The 16,633-nt window shown below is 41.8% G+C and overlaps 1 protein-coding gene across 4 annotated transcripts in view; it reads right to left on the reverse strand.

The window, feature by feature from the left end:
• Positions 1-16,633, reverse strand: part of NHSL1 (NHS like 1) — a 132,948-nt gene that overhangs the window by 98,538 nt on the left and 17,777 nt on the right. Inside the window, exon 1 of one of the 4 annotated variants that reach the window (XM_019831299.3) lies at positions 8,792-10,320. The exons of 2 other annotated variants lie outside the window; for them this stretch is intronic. In XM_019831299.3, coding sequence (XP_019686858.3) covers positions 8,792-8,807 — 16 coding nt within the window. In that variant the 5' untranslated portion in view covers positions 8,808-10,320. Of the gene's footprint in view, positions 1-3,150; positions 5,709-8,791; positions 10,321-16,633 lie in introns of those variants that run through there. One more of the 4 variants, XM_019831298.3, reaches the window with a different exon arrangement.

The following is a 16,633-nucleotide window of genomic DNA, read 5'->3' on the forward strand; positions in this document are numbered from 1 at the left end:
AACTCATTTTCAGCCAAATTTGCTCTCAGAAGCCAAAAAGCACACAAATGAAGATTTACAACATTTGCCGTACCGACATTAACTTTCTATGGGAAACAGAAAAGACACTGGACACTGAAGCTTTAGGCGTTCCCAGTAAGTGACTGAAGAGAAGCCGTCTCTATAGGCATCGCCTAACAAGCCCGAATTTAAAAGTGATGGCGAGTATCAGACTAATGTCTTATATTCAAAACAAGCTTAAAGCCATCAAAAGTCTACTCACCTGTACTCAATCCTTCCAGTGTTTACGGACGGCATTTTTGGAGGGATGGATATACAATGTCGCCTTTCCAGGATGCTACTTGTGTTAAACTTCCGTTGTGATTCACAGACAATTCAGTTGGACCACATTTACGCTTACAAGCTTATTCTGAGATGAAAAGTGGGCTACCAATCACTGAAGGATTAGGAATTAGGGGAGATGGGAAATAACCCAGCGATTAAGGAGACCTCATTACCAATTTCTCACTCAGCAGTCATCCTAAAATAAGGACGCTACCATCTATGTAAAGATAAAACTATCCATCCATCCATTCCGCTCATATAATTATGGAGAGATTGTCTGAAAACAAAACAGTTTTATGAAAGGCATCACGAGGAGTCCAAATCTTGCTCAAATTTTTTTATCAAGTATTTGTTCTGCCAGGAAACATTTCCAAAAAGGAAAGGTTTTGTCTCAATTGCTATGGCAGCAAACACTTCCGATGAAGCAGTTAGAAAGGTATCAGTATGCTCTCGCTGGCTTCCAGGGCTTTCAAAATATTTGTACTGCTATCACACTCATTTGCCAGTATATGTGACTCTTAGTACTTTGTATTCATCTGGGTGTATTTATACAACTGCGATTGCAGAAAACTTCACAAAAGTTGATGTAAATATGCTGTGAGAAAAATCCAGCAGGATGTGAGGCGCCTGGGTGGCTGAGTCGGTGAAGCATCTGACTTTGGCTCAGGTCATGATCTCACAGTTTGTGAATTTGAGCCCCGCATTGAGCTCTGTGCTGACAGTGCAGAGCCTGCTTGGAATCTCATGCTTGCTCTCCCCCTCTCTCCCTCACTCTCCCTCACTCTCCCCCACTCCTCTCTTTCTCTCCTCCTATCCCATTTGTGTACTCTCTCTTAAAAAACAAAAAAAAAAAATCCAGCAGGACATCTTTCTCACTGCATAGTTACACTATACTCACAGATTAAGGTACAAATTGGTCTTTACTTCCAGAAGCCCAAGGTAGGTCTAATCCATAACTTGCTTTGTTCTTAAAGTCCACCTTGGGGAAAGAGGAACCCTCAACAGTGTGCCCAAGTAGACAGGAAAGAGGCTGGAGGTCTTGGGTGCTGCAGAAACCCAGGCCTGGGGGTTCTGAGGAACCCAGGAGCATCAGAGACAGGCTTTCCTGGGGATGGGGGGCACCAGGCATGTGGTAAGCCCCCATCAACATCTGATGAATAAACGCTTATACCTAAAATTCTATCAAAACATTTTGGCCAGATGCGATGAACTTCAGACGTATTTCAGAATCTCAACAAATTCTGGATGAACTTAGATGTACAAATTATCCACTTTGGGATAATATTGGCCTTTTTTGTTTTTTGCCTAAAACTGAGTATTCTGTTACAGCAACACTTTTCTAGGAAAAAAGAAGGGACCAGAGCTTCCTTCGTCCTCTGGAAATTAGGGAAGAGTCTGGAGAAAGCAGAAATGCAATCTGCAGGAGATGGCTAGGCGGGAGCAGTGGAGTACCAGCGGCTGCTAAGTGCTTCCACAACTTTTGTTTTCTCCTGCCCTGTCATCTAATCCCAAGGCATTTTCCAAAGCGCCCTTTGCATTTGGGGAGGAACCTTTTCTGTTTAAAAACAGAAAGGTCACTATTTTTTTTTCTTTTAGTGTTTTTTATTTATTTTTGAGAGAGACAGAGAGAGCACAAGTGGGGAAAGGGCAGAGAGAGAGAGAGAGAGAGAGAGAGAGAGAGAGAGAGAGAGAGAAGGAGACACAGAATCAGAAGCAGGTTCCAGGCTCTGAGCTGTCAGCACAGAGCCCAACGCACAGCTCAAATTCATGGACCGTGAGATCATGACCTGAGGTGAAGTTGGATGTTTAACCGACTGAGCCACCCAGGCGCTCGAAAGATCTCTATTCTTAACTTCTGGTGCAAAATCAGTTTCCCCAGCCGATCTTCTGCCAACTCTAGAATCTCCTGGACTCCTGCTTCTCTCCTGAGGCTGGCCTGAGCAATGTGGACACCCTTTGCCTCCCTTTATTGAGAACACCCTCTGAAGCCACGGTCCAGCCTTCCCTCACTCCCACCCCTACTGTGAACAGCGGTTCACTTGGGAGAGCAGAGGCATCATCGGTCACAACTTTCATTCTAAAGTTTCGGGAACAACAGAGCTTGCACAGTTTTGAAATAAAGATCACAGATGTCTTCTTGAGGTCATCGAAGGAGAGATTCTCTTTGTTTTCAAACGCTGCCTTCCAAAATTTCTCAAGAACAAACCTATATACAATCTGACCTTTGAAAACCACTCTCCACTGAAACATAAATTTACTTTCATTCTATTTCAACACACAGTTCCTAAAGTTCACTTTATGCTATTTATATCTTTTTGTTATAAGAAGACATTCCAAAGAAAGAGTGGTCATGAGTGTTCATGTTTCTCTTCCCATGCACACTCCTCCCACGTACAAATTCAACCCGAGTTCAAGTCAGCATGGCTTTTTGTCTCAAAGGTTCAATATCAGCCACATTGACAGGACCCACAGTAAAAAATTTAAACCCCAGTAAAACCTGGTAAGTGTCACGTTGCCAGCAGATGGGGGATGAACACTGCTAACGTTATGCCAAATAGTTTGCTGTTACATTGCCTGTCGAATTAAGACCTCCTCATTTCAAATTCAATTGCTACGTATGATTTCATAAAATAATCTGACATTTTTCAATTTAAGAATATCCATATTCCCGCCTAGTGTCCCCCAATTAAAAAAAAAAAACAACAACAAATCCTGCCAAGCTATTTAATCACGCAAAAGCTATGAATTGCTTAAAGACCCTTAGGTTGTTTTCAAGCAGTGTTTCCTTCTGGTGTTTACAATAAGAAAATACGAGCCCCTGCATACCTTTGTGCCTGGCTGATGGTGGTGACATGGTGTCCCGAGTGGTAAATTGCCTTCATCACACTGATCCATTTGCCTTCGTCTATTAACTATATCACCTTTACTAACGCGTGTGCAGACTGCCGATCACACCTCTGTAACTAGAAGGAGTTCAATCCGGCTGAGGTATGATACAGCTCCCCCAGTGGGCAATCAGAGGAGGATAAGAGGGGGAAAGGGAAAAAAAAACAAAAAAAAACAAAAAAACTAGAAAAGACAGGAAAGAAGAGGAAGCAAGAAAAGGCAAAAAGGGAACAGGAGAGATTAAAATGGAGAACTTAACCAAAACCGCTGCCAGTGCTTTTGGGAATTCAAGTCATTTGATTCAGTTCCACCAAATTACCCAGAGCACTATTTTTGCACAGAGCGTGCTCCAGAAATAAGCAGACCCCCAGCCTGTGAGCTTTAGGCAGCAAGGCTCGGTCAACTGCTTTTTTCATTCCTGAAGGACAGCACCTCCTAGTTTGTATTATATCATCTATTCAGCATGGTGATCTGGCTTCTCCTTCCTTTAACATATTTAAAAGCAAGATTTTGATTAGTAGGACAAGGAAGAAAGAACCAGAAAGCATGATAAAGTTTTCAAGGGAAAGACAAAGGCAATAAAGGGCTAGCTTTGTTTGGTTTATTAAATTTCAAGGGCTTTGCCCACCAGTTTGAAAAATGCATGATATCACCAGTGTGTTTATTAAAAGTGCTACTTTAAATTGCAGATTGAGCAAATGTGAATTCCCCGTGGGAAGTGTCGGTTATTGACTAACAATTATATGCAATTTTTAAATGAAAGAAGAGGGGGGAAATAGGAAAGACCTGCAGGACTATAGGTCTAAAAGCTGCTGCTAATTTAAGTAAATCTCAAAATCTCAATGTATGAGTAGTAAAATACCCAGATTCAAAAAGATGCAATATTCTCAAGGTCACTTTGCATTTCGATTATCAAAGTCTTTCAAAGTGACGCTCAGAGTCAAATAGCAAAATAGCATAAACTTTGCTCAGTGCTTACTTGACAGTTTAATACTGACTTAAGAAGGGGTGGGGAACCTTCCAGAGCAAATGGTTACTTGCTAGCTAACTTGAAAAATGCACTTGTTTCGGCACAGAAATAACAAATCTGTTTCTGATTCCAGACATTATTTTCCAAATGCTGCCAAGAAAAGAATCTAAGGAATTCTTTTACATGCACAACATACACAAGACAACTGGAAAGCAGCCTGTGGTCTGTTCCAGGGTGCGCGAGGAGGGAGAGAGCGGAGTTTCTAGTACGAACGGCCCTCGTGGGAGCAGAAGCACATGCCTGAGATAGTTCATAGCTGTAATCTCCAACATAACTCTTTGCTATTATTAGACGACCTAAAGGCTTTCCTAAGTCTGTCTGTAACTTGTGAAGCAGAAAAGGCTAAAGACAGGACCCTACCACGCTGAGCATGCAGGCAGCTGGGGTACACCCACTCCATTTCCAATCCATGAAACTGGATTTCTAGATCTTGCCTGACAAGAAGAGCTGAGAAAGGGAAAGAATCTAGTCCAACACCAAAGCCAGGTTTAAAATCCCTGGAGAGAATGTTGACTAAGTAAAACCCCATGCTAAATTCAGAAACTAAAGTCTATGATGCTCATAAAACATACTGAAATTATTCTTAGACCACAAAAGGATTATGATGATTCCTTTCCACATTGAGAATGACATTTTTAAAACAACACTTTATTTTTTTAACCCAACTACAGAGAGGTATCTTGCTTGACAATTTTAAAAATTATGTAACAAATAAGCCAATGCTTCAAGAGTATGTAACTTAGCATGCATCACTTGTGTTACATTAATAAGGGGACGACTTAGCAACAAAATCCACTTTGGAGAGAAGGAGGATAATGGGAGAATTCTGAAAGACTGAGTCATCCAACAGACTGAGCTATCTAATGCAACTGTTTAAATTTTGGCTCGCACTGAGTTGACTGCAGTGAACCAAGCTCAACTTTGTTTTTTATTTTCCCCTTTCTCAGTAGGGCAAGAGTTCAATGAAGAAAACTTGATCATTTCTAGGAAAGAAAAAGGCAACATTTTCTCTTGCGTGACTGATCACAGTGGGCACATTCTTGACCCTTCTACCTGCCCAGACAAACCCGTCTCAAACTTAAGTTTCAAGCGCATCCCCAAGCAGCTACGCTGGAGAGTCATTCTTACAGTGCAGCTCTCCATTCAATACACCCCCTATAAGGTTACCTTCAATCAAAGTGATTTTATGCCCAGTCTACTCTAAGCTGTTAAACAGTGCCCCCCCCCAAATCCATGCCTACCAGGAACCTCAGAATGTGGCCTTATTAGGAAAGAGAATCCTTGCAGATATAATCAGTTAAGATGAGGTCATATACTGGATTAGGGTAGACCTGAAATCCAATGACACGTGTTTTTTTTATAAAAATTACAAAGATACTGGCACCCGGATGGCTGAAGGGCATGATCTCATGGTTTGTGGGATCGAGCCCCATGTTGGGCTCTGCGCTGTCTGCTTGGGATTCTCTCCCTCCCTCCCTCTCTCTGTCCCTCCCCGACTCGTGTCACATGTAGGCACTCTCTCTAAATAAATAAATGAACATGAAAAAAAACATTTTTTTTAATTACAGAGATACCCCAGGAAGAAGGCCATGTGAAAACAGAGCCAGAGATGCTACCACAAGCCAAGAAATACCCAAGGCCACCAGAAACTGGTAGAAGCAAAAAAAAAAAAAAAAAAAAGATTCTCAGGAGGCTTCACGGGGAACATGACCCTAACAACACCTTGATTTTGGATTCTAGCATCTAGAATATGAGAGGAGAAATTTCTGTTTTAAGCCACGTACCTACTGGTAATTTGTTACAGAAACTCTAGGATCGGTGTCAGGTAGCCAATGCTTTGCTATCGGTCTGCTACAAGAAACAAGAGAAAATGCTTCACTTCTATAGCTGTGTGACACTGTGGTGACATCATGCAGCACATAATGTCGTCTTACAAAATATCTGTGATGGATTGGAAACCGAAAGGAAGAAATCAATCTTCACAGTTAGAGATGCCACTACAAAGATAATTAATATTTACAAAGAGGAAGCTGATGTGCTCTAATTAAGAAATCTGCATTCTGAATTATCTCAGACAAACTTGTGTTCCACCCAGGATTCGTGGGAAAAATATGTTATTCTAATAGTTTCAACAGAATAATCCATGAATGGTTTCTAATATATGCACGGTGGTTTGCTGTTAATCATATTATTTGATGAGCCGGAAACGCACTTCCTAGACCACAGGACATCACTGACTACATAGTGAAGGAACAACACACCATGGCTTTGTTAACCACAGGGACCTTGGCAGAACCCAAGAGAGCATCCTCCCAGAGAGTGGGAGCTCAGATGCTGCTCATATAAAATGAATTGGGTGGAGTGAACAATTCTGAACTGCTTCAATGGCAATAATAGAGAGAAATTGAAACCATGTGAATTATCACAGCCAACAGAAATGACAGAGATGACATCTCTCTTCCAAGAAGTTACTTCCTCTAGCACCAAACCGAGCAAAAACTGAGTAGACATGACTTTAGAAAAAAAACAGGTCTAAATGGAGAAAAGGAAACCCTGCAGCAGTGTGGGAGACTGTCTGATGTGAATGTTTTCTTTCAACAATTAAAATACTCAGGAACATGACTTACCCAAAAGAAGGGCAATCGTCTTTCCTTTAATGTCAATGCTAAACCACGGACTCAATAGCCCCTAGAACCTCAGCTGGCCACAGACACAGGCTAATTAATGGAAGCCTCTGAAAAAGTCTCCGACAGAGGGAAACACAGACACAGTAGGAACACAAAGCACCCACAAGGAGCCCTTCATACTCCTGTGTGCAACCTCACTCGCTATTCCTTCATCATGTGTTTGCCTCGTATGAAGCCCAAAGGGCAGCTGACAAATCATTATTGTAAATCAAAAGGCTATAAGTCACAGGAAGAGAGCCAAATGTCAACTGTGTGTCCTGGCTGCTGGGAGATCAGAGAGTGAGCTTTAAAGGGGATTGTGGATTCCTGATTAGAACGCACTCTTCAGCACAAAAGTACTCGCTTGTCATCACATGCCATTCACTTGACTTTCTAAAATTTCCTAAGTTACCACGGAAACTAAGAGTCCATGAAATTGATAGATTCTTTAATAAAATGAAATGGCTGTTATGGGAATAGGTGGAGACAAATATGTTGAAGCTGCAGAAGTCATACCCTGCAACAACTCCACACCTGCATTCAATTAAAAATCCTAAACCTCAAGCTATCGTTAGATCATCATGATTTCAACTACTCTGGAAATTACACTAGGCTAGCATACACCCTCCTCCCATAATACTAAATTCTGGCTCTTCATGGTTATACTTTTTTTTTTTTTTTTGAGCAAACACATTTTTTTAACAAACAGCATCACAAGAGCTCATAACTCATTTCATCTAAAATTACTTTTCAGAACTATCCGAATTCATTTCACTCTTACGGAGCTCTTTAGAAATCCACTGCAACTAGATAGATACTCTCTATAGCAAGAACGAATTGAATTCTTAGGGAGAGGAAAATGTGAGGTCCTGGTTTGTTCTTACCCCCTTGCTTTCATCAAATGTGTAAAAACCATAGAAACAAACATACCAAGCTCAAAGTTTACTATCAAAGACGTTGCTGGTTTTTAAGGTGTCAAATCAGAGTTAAAACTGTAAAAGTGCAAACTACAGAATCCATGTCTCTAACTCATTAATAGGCTTTGTGGACAAAGGAGAAATCAGCAAAGTGAGTAAAGCCAGGATCACTTAATGTCCCAAAATTGAAAAGCTGTCAAGAATTTTCCATCAACGGAATGACATACGCTGAAAGATACGAACAAAAGAGTCTACCCCAGTTCCAAGGAAATTAATTTTAACTCTTCCAGTCCAACAATCTCATAGACAAACACACTCTCTAATGTCTAAACTAATTACACGAAGGCAAGAGTCGGAACAAAAATAGAGTTTGAAGGAAAAACACTTGCCTGAAAAGAGAAAACACTCCCTAACTAATCAGGGAATCTCTACATATACTCATATGTTCACCATCTTACGGTACTTAGGAAGCACTATCATCTATACATAGCTAGAACAAGAAGCATGTTCTACAGTAAAATTAAATCCATTCCTGAATTCACACATTAAAGCTTAAAGGAAGAGAATCGATTCCCTCTTTCCATTCATGCTGATCCCTTACATGGGCAACTTATCTCATGAAAACTTCTCTGACAGAACTCATGCTAACAACTGTAAATCATTCCTACTTTCATTAAGTTTCCTTAACACTAAACTTGTAACTACTTTGGCTATGCATACAAAACACATCCAAACAGAGAAATATCCTTTCTGCCTAAAAGAAAATTCCATCTCCCCAGCAGGAGGTCTTTCTTCCTGTTTGCAACAACAACAACAAAAAAGAACAATGACTTTTTCGCTCTCAGACTTACAAACTCGCTCAAGCTTTGATTTTAATAGTGCTAGCACTGTGACTTAGACTCTGATGCTAGATGACAGTTTTTCCTAACTAAAATTTACCCACCTAAATGGGCCCAAAGCCCCCTCACCTTTCAGGCAGAACATTCTGAAGCAGTTCCATGGAGGGGCTGGTGCTCTACAGTCCCATGTAGCCTGCAGTGCGAGGCACAGCTGTCTCCCAGCCCACCTCCCCACATTCACTGCCAGAGAGCAGGGCAGTCAGCCAGCAACTGTGATTACAGGAAGCCACTGCCCAATCCCCAGCTTTCTGGGCTGAGCTGCTGACACCTCCCTATCTTTCATACGCTGTTTCACACCATGGAATCAGCCAGGATCATCTTGGAAAGTGAAGGGAGCTGGGACTGTTCACATAGTGCAGCGCAGAACTGCGTAAGGGCAAGCCCATTTGTTTGTCTTATCAGCAGTTTTTTTTTTTTTTCCATTGCACCAGATGCAGGACCTCACGTGATCAACAACACAAAAAGGAAATCACTTGACTTGGTTTCATTTCACTCTTTGTTATTAATTATGACAACTACTCTTTGACTTCGTTATTCCTACGTTACTCATACACTTGTTTTCTTTCTGGTATGAACAACTCACATGCTGGTACATATTTAGCACTAAACATTATGATGTGAAACTCTGCACACAGCTGTCTGAGTCTATATAAATGGGTGGATATATGTGAGGCACTCACAACAGTGTCGAACAAATAGTAAGCGCTATGGACATGTTGACTATCATTACTATTGCGACTACTGCTAATAATAAACTTGAGTGTTAGGATACAAACCTGAAGCGCGTTACCTTTCCGCGGCATTGCCAATTTTTGGATGAGGAAACAAAGATCGGTGCACGTTAGCTGGCATCAGAGGATGTGAATTTCTAACTCTGCTGCAGCCACAATCCACTTGCTAAATTTCTCCTCCTCCGCCGAAAAGCTAGATTCGCTCTGGTGAGTTCAAGATTACCGTAAACTCTTTTAACACAGGTTCAAAGTGGAAGAAGGAATTTTATTGCATATCTAAAGAGAAATAGCCTACACAGGCGGCCTCAGGAGTACCCTGCTTGAAAGTGCTGTCTGAACTGTGAGTGCCCTCCAGACGCTCAGTGACTTTTGAGTCCCCTGGTCACCGGAAGTGGCCATTGTTTGCAAGACCCGTTGCTGTGTGCAGGTCTTCCTTTTGACTCCACGGGATGCAGGAAACTGACTCACAGAACGAACCTGTCTGTGTCCTGGGGTGCTCGCTGCAGCCCCTGGGACATGGTGTGGATTCTCCGTGTCTTTTGGCTTTCAACATACGGTTCAGCATACCCTCATTTGGTTTCTACTCCTTGTCTTGAAGTATTACCAGCAGTGTCTGGTTAATAAGTTCCCTGTGATAAGGAAGCCAGTGCACTAGTTGCTTTGACCACCAAGACATGGGAGAGGACCCTCGCCAGAAGCTGTTGGGTGGAAAAACATCTGCATGTGGAATGACAGACAGTGGAATTAACTCTTAGAACAGAGCCGGAACCTTATCACTCATCTCATCTGATAGACTGCTTCAGAGATGAGGTGATTTGCCCAACTAACCAGCAGCTGTGTCAAGATCAAAGTCAAGCCACCTGACTTAGCCTTTTCCATCTCACTATGTGACACCCCCCCACACCCCCCACAGACGGGCAGAGTCATTCCTGGTCTTTTCCTATTTTGAGTGGTCTCCCACGCAATTTACCAATTGCAAAGGTATTCCTCAAAGTGTTCTTTGGGGTTAGTCGCCTTTTTAAGTTGCACACAGAGAAATTCTGCATGTTGGAGAATTAAGATTTCTGAACATAGATCGGTGCACAGAGTTTTGGGTGGTTGTATGCTTTTACCAGCACTCTGAATACTTACAGTCAAAGCTTTTAATATAGAGATGACTTTATATGCTAGAAAGAATACTGAATCGGAAAGCAAAGAGAACTCGATCGCAGCCACATCTGTAGCATTATTGAACTGTCCCTACAGCAGTTCATAGAACTATAAATGTGTGCACTGAAGGTGGGGACTAAATTAACTATAAAATTCAATCCTAGCCTACCCCGTTAATTTTTCACTGTGACATATATAAATATAGATATGTATATGAATATAATATATAAGTGTTTTATTAGGCGCATGATGTCAGGAAAAGAGACAAGCTTTGCCTTCTCATGGTTTAGTGCAAGAGGTAGGCGGATGAATAAACAACTAACATAATCTAGTAAGTTATATAATAGAAGAATACACAAAGTTAATGATGATCAATGATAGCTTCTTGCCTATTACTTCCTAGCTAAGCTACGCTAGTTTACCAGGTTAAAACATCTATAATTGAATGTGATGGGTTGAATAGTGTCCCCACCAACATTCCTGTCTACCCAGAGCGTCAGGATGTGACCTTATTTGGCAATAAAATCTTTGTAGATGTACTTAAGGTAAGGATCAAGGTGAGCTAATACAGGGTTAGGGTGGTGGTAAGGACAATAAGACTATCTTTAAAAGAGACAGAAAAGACACAGACACACAGAGGAGGAGATAAAGACCACAGGAATGGAGTTACGTATCCACAAGACAAGTACTGTTTGGAGCCATCCGAAGCTGAAAGAGGAGGGAAGGATTCTCCCCTAGAGCCTCTGGAGGGAGCATAGATGGCCCTGTGGACATCTTGATTTCGGACTTCTGGCCTCCTGCACTGGGAGAGAATACATTTCAGTCATCTCAAGCCACCCATTGGTTGTAATTTGTCGCAGCAGCCCTAGACAACTAACACAGTTCGCTAAGTAAGCATCGTGTGTGAAGGGAGACACTTTTTTCTCTTTTTAAGCTAACTTTAATTCATAATCACCTGGGCTTAAAACCTGTTTCTTCCACACCACTGTGGCTAAATTCTTACTGAAGAAAAAAAAAATCTTCCTAGAACATTCCTAAGCAGCATAAATACCATCTTCTATTGAATTAGTGAAATCATGGGTACCACCATCTGAAAAGGTCACAGCATTAAACTCAAGCAGTGAAAATGGAATCAGCTTTTATTGAAATCAAACATAAAACTACATATAAATATTTTTTCAATCACTTGTTTTCACCATCAAACAATTGCGACTATGTGTGAGAAACAAAACATGAAAGGGCACACTGTTCGATCTAGGGGGGGAAAAATATGAAGTAGCCATGAAAATTATTATGATCTGTCACCAGCGAGGACTGCTACTGAGACCGAAATGTATACCTAGGAAGCCTGCATGAGGCGAGCAGGCCTGGGATGATGCATGCTTGCAGAATTCACCGCCCTTTGGACAGGACACAGGTGCCTTTGCCAGCCATGACCTTAGAGCACAACCACTTGATTCCCTCGTAGGATTACAACATCCAGCATTGTGTTAACGTTTAACATTAGCATCTCTGCCAGAGGGAGTGGTAACCACACATACAGCCAAAAGCTTACAGATATTTATAGCTTCCAAACCGGCACTATGAAACTTGTGTGCTAAAAACATTTTTGTCGTTTCAGTAAAATAGTGAAGATTTCAGTAAATTAGGAATTAATTTACATGAGACCCAGAATTAGCGAATCTAGAAAGACTCAAGATTCTACTTGTTCCTGGCAAAACACGTGACAAAATTATACAAGAACAGCAGGCAAACCAGTATTTTCTTTCTACGCATCTTGGCTCTTACTCCTACCAAAAGGGTCAACGGTGATGAAAAATGCCTTCTTTGTACCCATTCCAGGGTTTGTTTTGCATCAACTAGAAAAGTATTCCACCAGGTAAGGCTTGTTTTCATACCTATATCTCTGGGTGCTCATCTCAGTGCTTTGAAAGTCAGAGGAGATTAAAGACATACTGCCAAACATTTTCCATTTTCCCCTATATTACAAGAGACTGAGGATGCCGAAACCCTCTGATACTTTTGAGATCAGAATGACCAGAGGAGGAGCCCCTCTGGTGGCCAAGGCTGAGTGGCACCACTGGAACATCTTACACTAAAGGTTTAGTCATTGCCAGCTCCCCAACGGTTCTACGGTACTTCTGTTTTTACCAACATTCTGAGTTTTTCTATATATTTATTACTCCCACAGGCCCAAGAGAAAGATGAAAAAATATTAGAGCACTGTGTCTTTAAATTGGCTAACTTCACCTTTTCCCCAGCTCGTTCCCATGGTCTAGTGTGCCAGTCTGGCCACTTCTATAGCAGTGCTAGTTCATCATGCGGAAACCTGGACACAGTTCTTTGTTCTAGACACTTCCTCCACCTATCATCATCTCACCCTGTCTCCTGTTTGATTTTTCTGTACTCTGGAGGCAGAGCTGACCTACTTAATCCAGGGGCAACCATTCTCTGAGATGTCTGAATCCTGGCTCATTAAAAAGACAGGTTACTTCGTGCTGGACCCAAATCAGCTACAGAAGGCCAAGGAAACTGGCAGATGCTTCCCGAGAGTTCTTCAGTGGCTTCTGGCCTCAGGCAGGCTCATGCAGGTCACTATCTCTCCTCTAGGAATCATGAGAGTTCTGCTCTAATTGGCCATTTTAAAATATGTTTTCCTGAGCCAGGGTGATTTCGATGTTCTTCCCTTCAAAGCTGAGTCTGGACTTCGTGACGTCACAGCCAAGAAAGCAGCCCTCATTCGGCTCTTTCCCGTGAACTCCCGTCTCTAATCTCATTCATGCCACCCTGGCTCTAATAGCCAAATGACTTGATTTTCTTTTTTTAAGAACTCTTGGGTCCCTCTGGTTCTATTTTCCCAGGGAATGTAATAATGAGTCTGCAAGCTGACCTGAGCCCTTAGATGATTTCACATCCTTTCCTGGTCTCCCTTACGTGGGCAGATTTGCCGCGACTCCGTTGCTGTCCATTGGCCTCCGGTCTGGAACTCCACCCACCCACCCCACTGTGTCCACCTTAGGGACACAGTGCACCTCGTCAGCAACAGCAGCAGGAAGGAGTCTTTCCCGTGCAACCTTGCTCCATCCATCCTACCTGATGTAGCTTCCAAAGGTACCACCCATGGCTGAGATGTTTCTTCAAGCTACAACACTCCTTGATGCCTTTATACTCGTTTATTTTTTCTTTCTAAATCTGACCTCTTCATTCACCTTCATACTAACTACCTCTCTCCAAAAGAGCTTCATCTGCTCTATTCTCTCCTTTAGGAAAATGATAATGATGATGATGATTCCACTTATGTGAAAAATACAAGGTATGGATAAACTCCGTGCTCCTCGTCTAGCAGTAAAGTAAAAGGGTTGACACGCGGAGTCCATTCTTTTCCCCAAATTTTCTGGTCATATCCCCGCTCAGGGGCCCTGTCGGCAGGCTTTGTGCATACTTCGTATGGTCTCATACCTCCACTGTCTTTGATCAGGCCATCATTTCCTTCATCTAAAACGCAGCCCCGGGGCGCCTGGGTGGCTCAGTCGGTTAAGCGGCCAACTTTGGCTCAGGTCGTGATCTCGCGGTCCGCGGGTTCGAGCCCCGCGTCGGGCTCTGTGCTGACAGCTCAGAGCCTGGATCCTGTTTCAGATTCTGTGTCTCCCTCTCTCTGACCCTCCCCCGTTCATGCTCTGTCTCTCTCTGTCTCAAAAATAAATAAACGTTAAAAAAAAAAAATTGAAAACGCAGCCCCCTCTCCCACAGCCTGTTTTTCACTTCTCTGAAGCCTCCTTTGATCATGCTCCTCTCCCCCAGCAGAATCAATCTCTCCTTGCACTAAGTCATCAGGGCACTTTATCTATGCAGCTATCATAGTGTCTCAATTCCACCTGCCCACCTAAAATGAAAGGTCCTCAAAGCAGAGACTTGCTCATTTTCACTTAATCCGTAATGCCCTGTGGGATACCTGAAACAGAATAAGTGATCAACGTTCGTAGCATAAATCAAAATTATTATCACGTTAATATTTCGTCCAAAAGCAAAATGTTAGTGGAAAGTGTATATCCTGTAGCATAATGATTCCTATGAGACATCATTAAAAAATTTTACATAGTCCTTAAAATTAAATCGATACTGGGGCGCCTGGGTGGCTCAGTCGGTTGAGCATCCGACTTTGGCTCAGGTCATGATCTCATAGTTCGTGAGTTCGAGCACCGTGTTGGGCTCTGTGCTGACCGCTCAGGGCCTGGAGCCTGCTTCGGATTCTGTGTCTCCCTCTCTCTCTGCTCCTGCCCTGCTCACACTCTGTCTCTCTCTCAAAAACAAGTAAAGATTAAAAAAATATTTAAAAAATTAAATAGATACTATTTTCCCTACATATAACTATACTGAAACTCATTATTAAATAATAGTTACTGATCATTAATAGTTAAATCTATGGTGGAATTTTTATAAAATCATCATTTCTTTAATAGTCTATCACGGTATACACAAATATCAAATCATTATGTTGTATACCTAAAAATAATGCTATATGTCAATTATGTCTCAATAAAATTTAAAAAAAAAAGACTAATAATCTAAAGAGGCCTCATTTTTTTTTTATTTAATGTTTACTTATTTTTGAGAGAGAGAGAGAGAGAGAGAGAGAGAGAGAGAGAGAGAGAGAGCACAAGCGTGGGAGGGGCAGAGAGAGAGAGGGAGACACAGAATCCGAAGCAGGCTCCAGGCTCTGAGCTGTCAGCACATAGCCCGACGCGGGGCTCGAACTCACAGACCGCAAGATCGTGACCTGAGCCAAAGTCAGATGCTCAACCAACTGAGCCACCCAGGGTGCCCCGTGGCCTCATTTTCAAACCCACAAACAAAAAAACCATTCTCTCTCAAGACAGCTTCTCCAACAAACTCAGAAAGCAGTTTTTCCTATTCTCCTTCAGCCTAATTAAATGTTTGAAGGATGATGGAAGTGAAAAGAAAAAAAATATTTTTGAAAATATCCATACAAGAACATTGAAGTCACTGTGTCCAGCTGGAGGGAGGATCCCAAAACGATGTCATAATAATGACCCCAAATCCCCTTTCTTAGTGAACTTATTAGGAAACGTATTACAGGAGAAAAATAAAACCCCTAGAGTCTAAAATTAATTTTCGTAACGCTTTGCCATTACCAATATGCCTAATATGTGCATATTTTGAAGAGTCTAAGTTTAGAGCACGTATAAATATCCTCATATCCTTCCTACCACATAGTTCGTCAACGTGTGACTCCCAAAATACACATATCGATGAAAACCCCTCTAAAAACAAAAAACAAACAAACAAAAACCCTAAAAAGAGGGAGGTCAATTGTATCCTTTTCCCCTAAGCATCTGAGTAATCTGAGGAAGTTAAAACAATTACCAACCGCCAGCCACAGAAACAGGTGTAACTCTTCCACTCACGAAATTACCCTCCTAAATCAGCCTAAAGAGAAGTCAGTCTACAAATCAGAATTGCTCAAGATCATGAACCAGCCAAACAAGAGGAACACGAGTTCTGCCACAATTTCCTTGTTAATAAAACATAAGCCCATAACCATAGAGAGTAACTGGGCTGTCATTACCTTTAATCGTCAAGTAAACAGATAAAAACTGAAAGGAAGATGTGTCAAGTTAAAATGTCTAGGCTCCTGATAATTTCTGCACAGATAACGAAATACTCTAATATTTAAGTTCACTTAAGACTTACAAATTTAAAACACTTTATTTTAAAGCCCACTATGTATCTGAAAAACTCAAAGTTCTGTAATGAACTAGAAGATTTCCATAAAAAGGTAGTTTATTCCTGAACTCACGTTCTCCAACTTTTGACCCACTTAAACCTTGGTGACAAGGCTTAAAGGAAGGGGCTAATCACTTCCCTTTCAACCGCCAAGTCTTCTGAGCGGTCAGGCAGTTTGAAACTTCAGGAATAGCCAAGTTATTTTGGGACCCATAGGATTTACAACAGTAATGGTTTGAGGAAACCACACGATTTAGGCTCCTTCAAGTCCTTTCCCTGTCCTTAG

Source organism: Felis catus, chromosome B2 (genome assembly GCF_018350175.1).
Source record: "Felis catus isolate Fca126 chromosome B2, F.catus_Fca126_mat1.0, whole genome shotgun sequence".
NCBI classification, from domain to species: Eukaryota; Metazoa; Chordata; class Mammalia; order Carnivora; family Felidae; genus Felis; species Felis catus.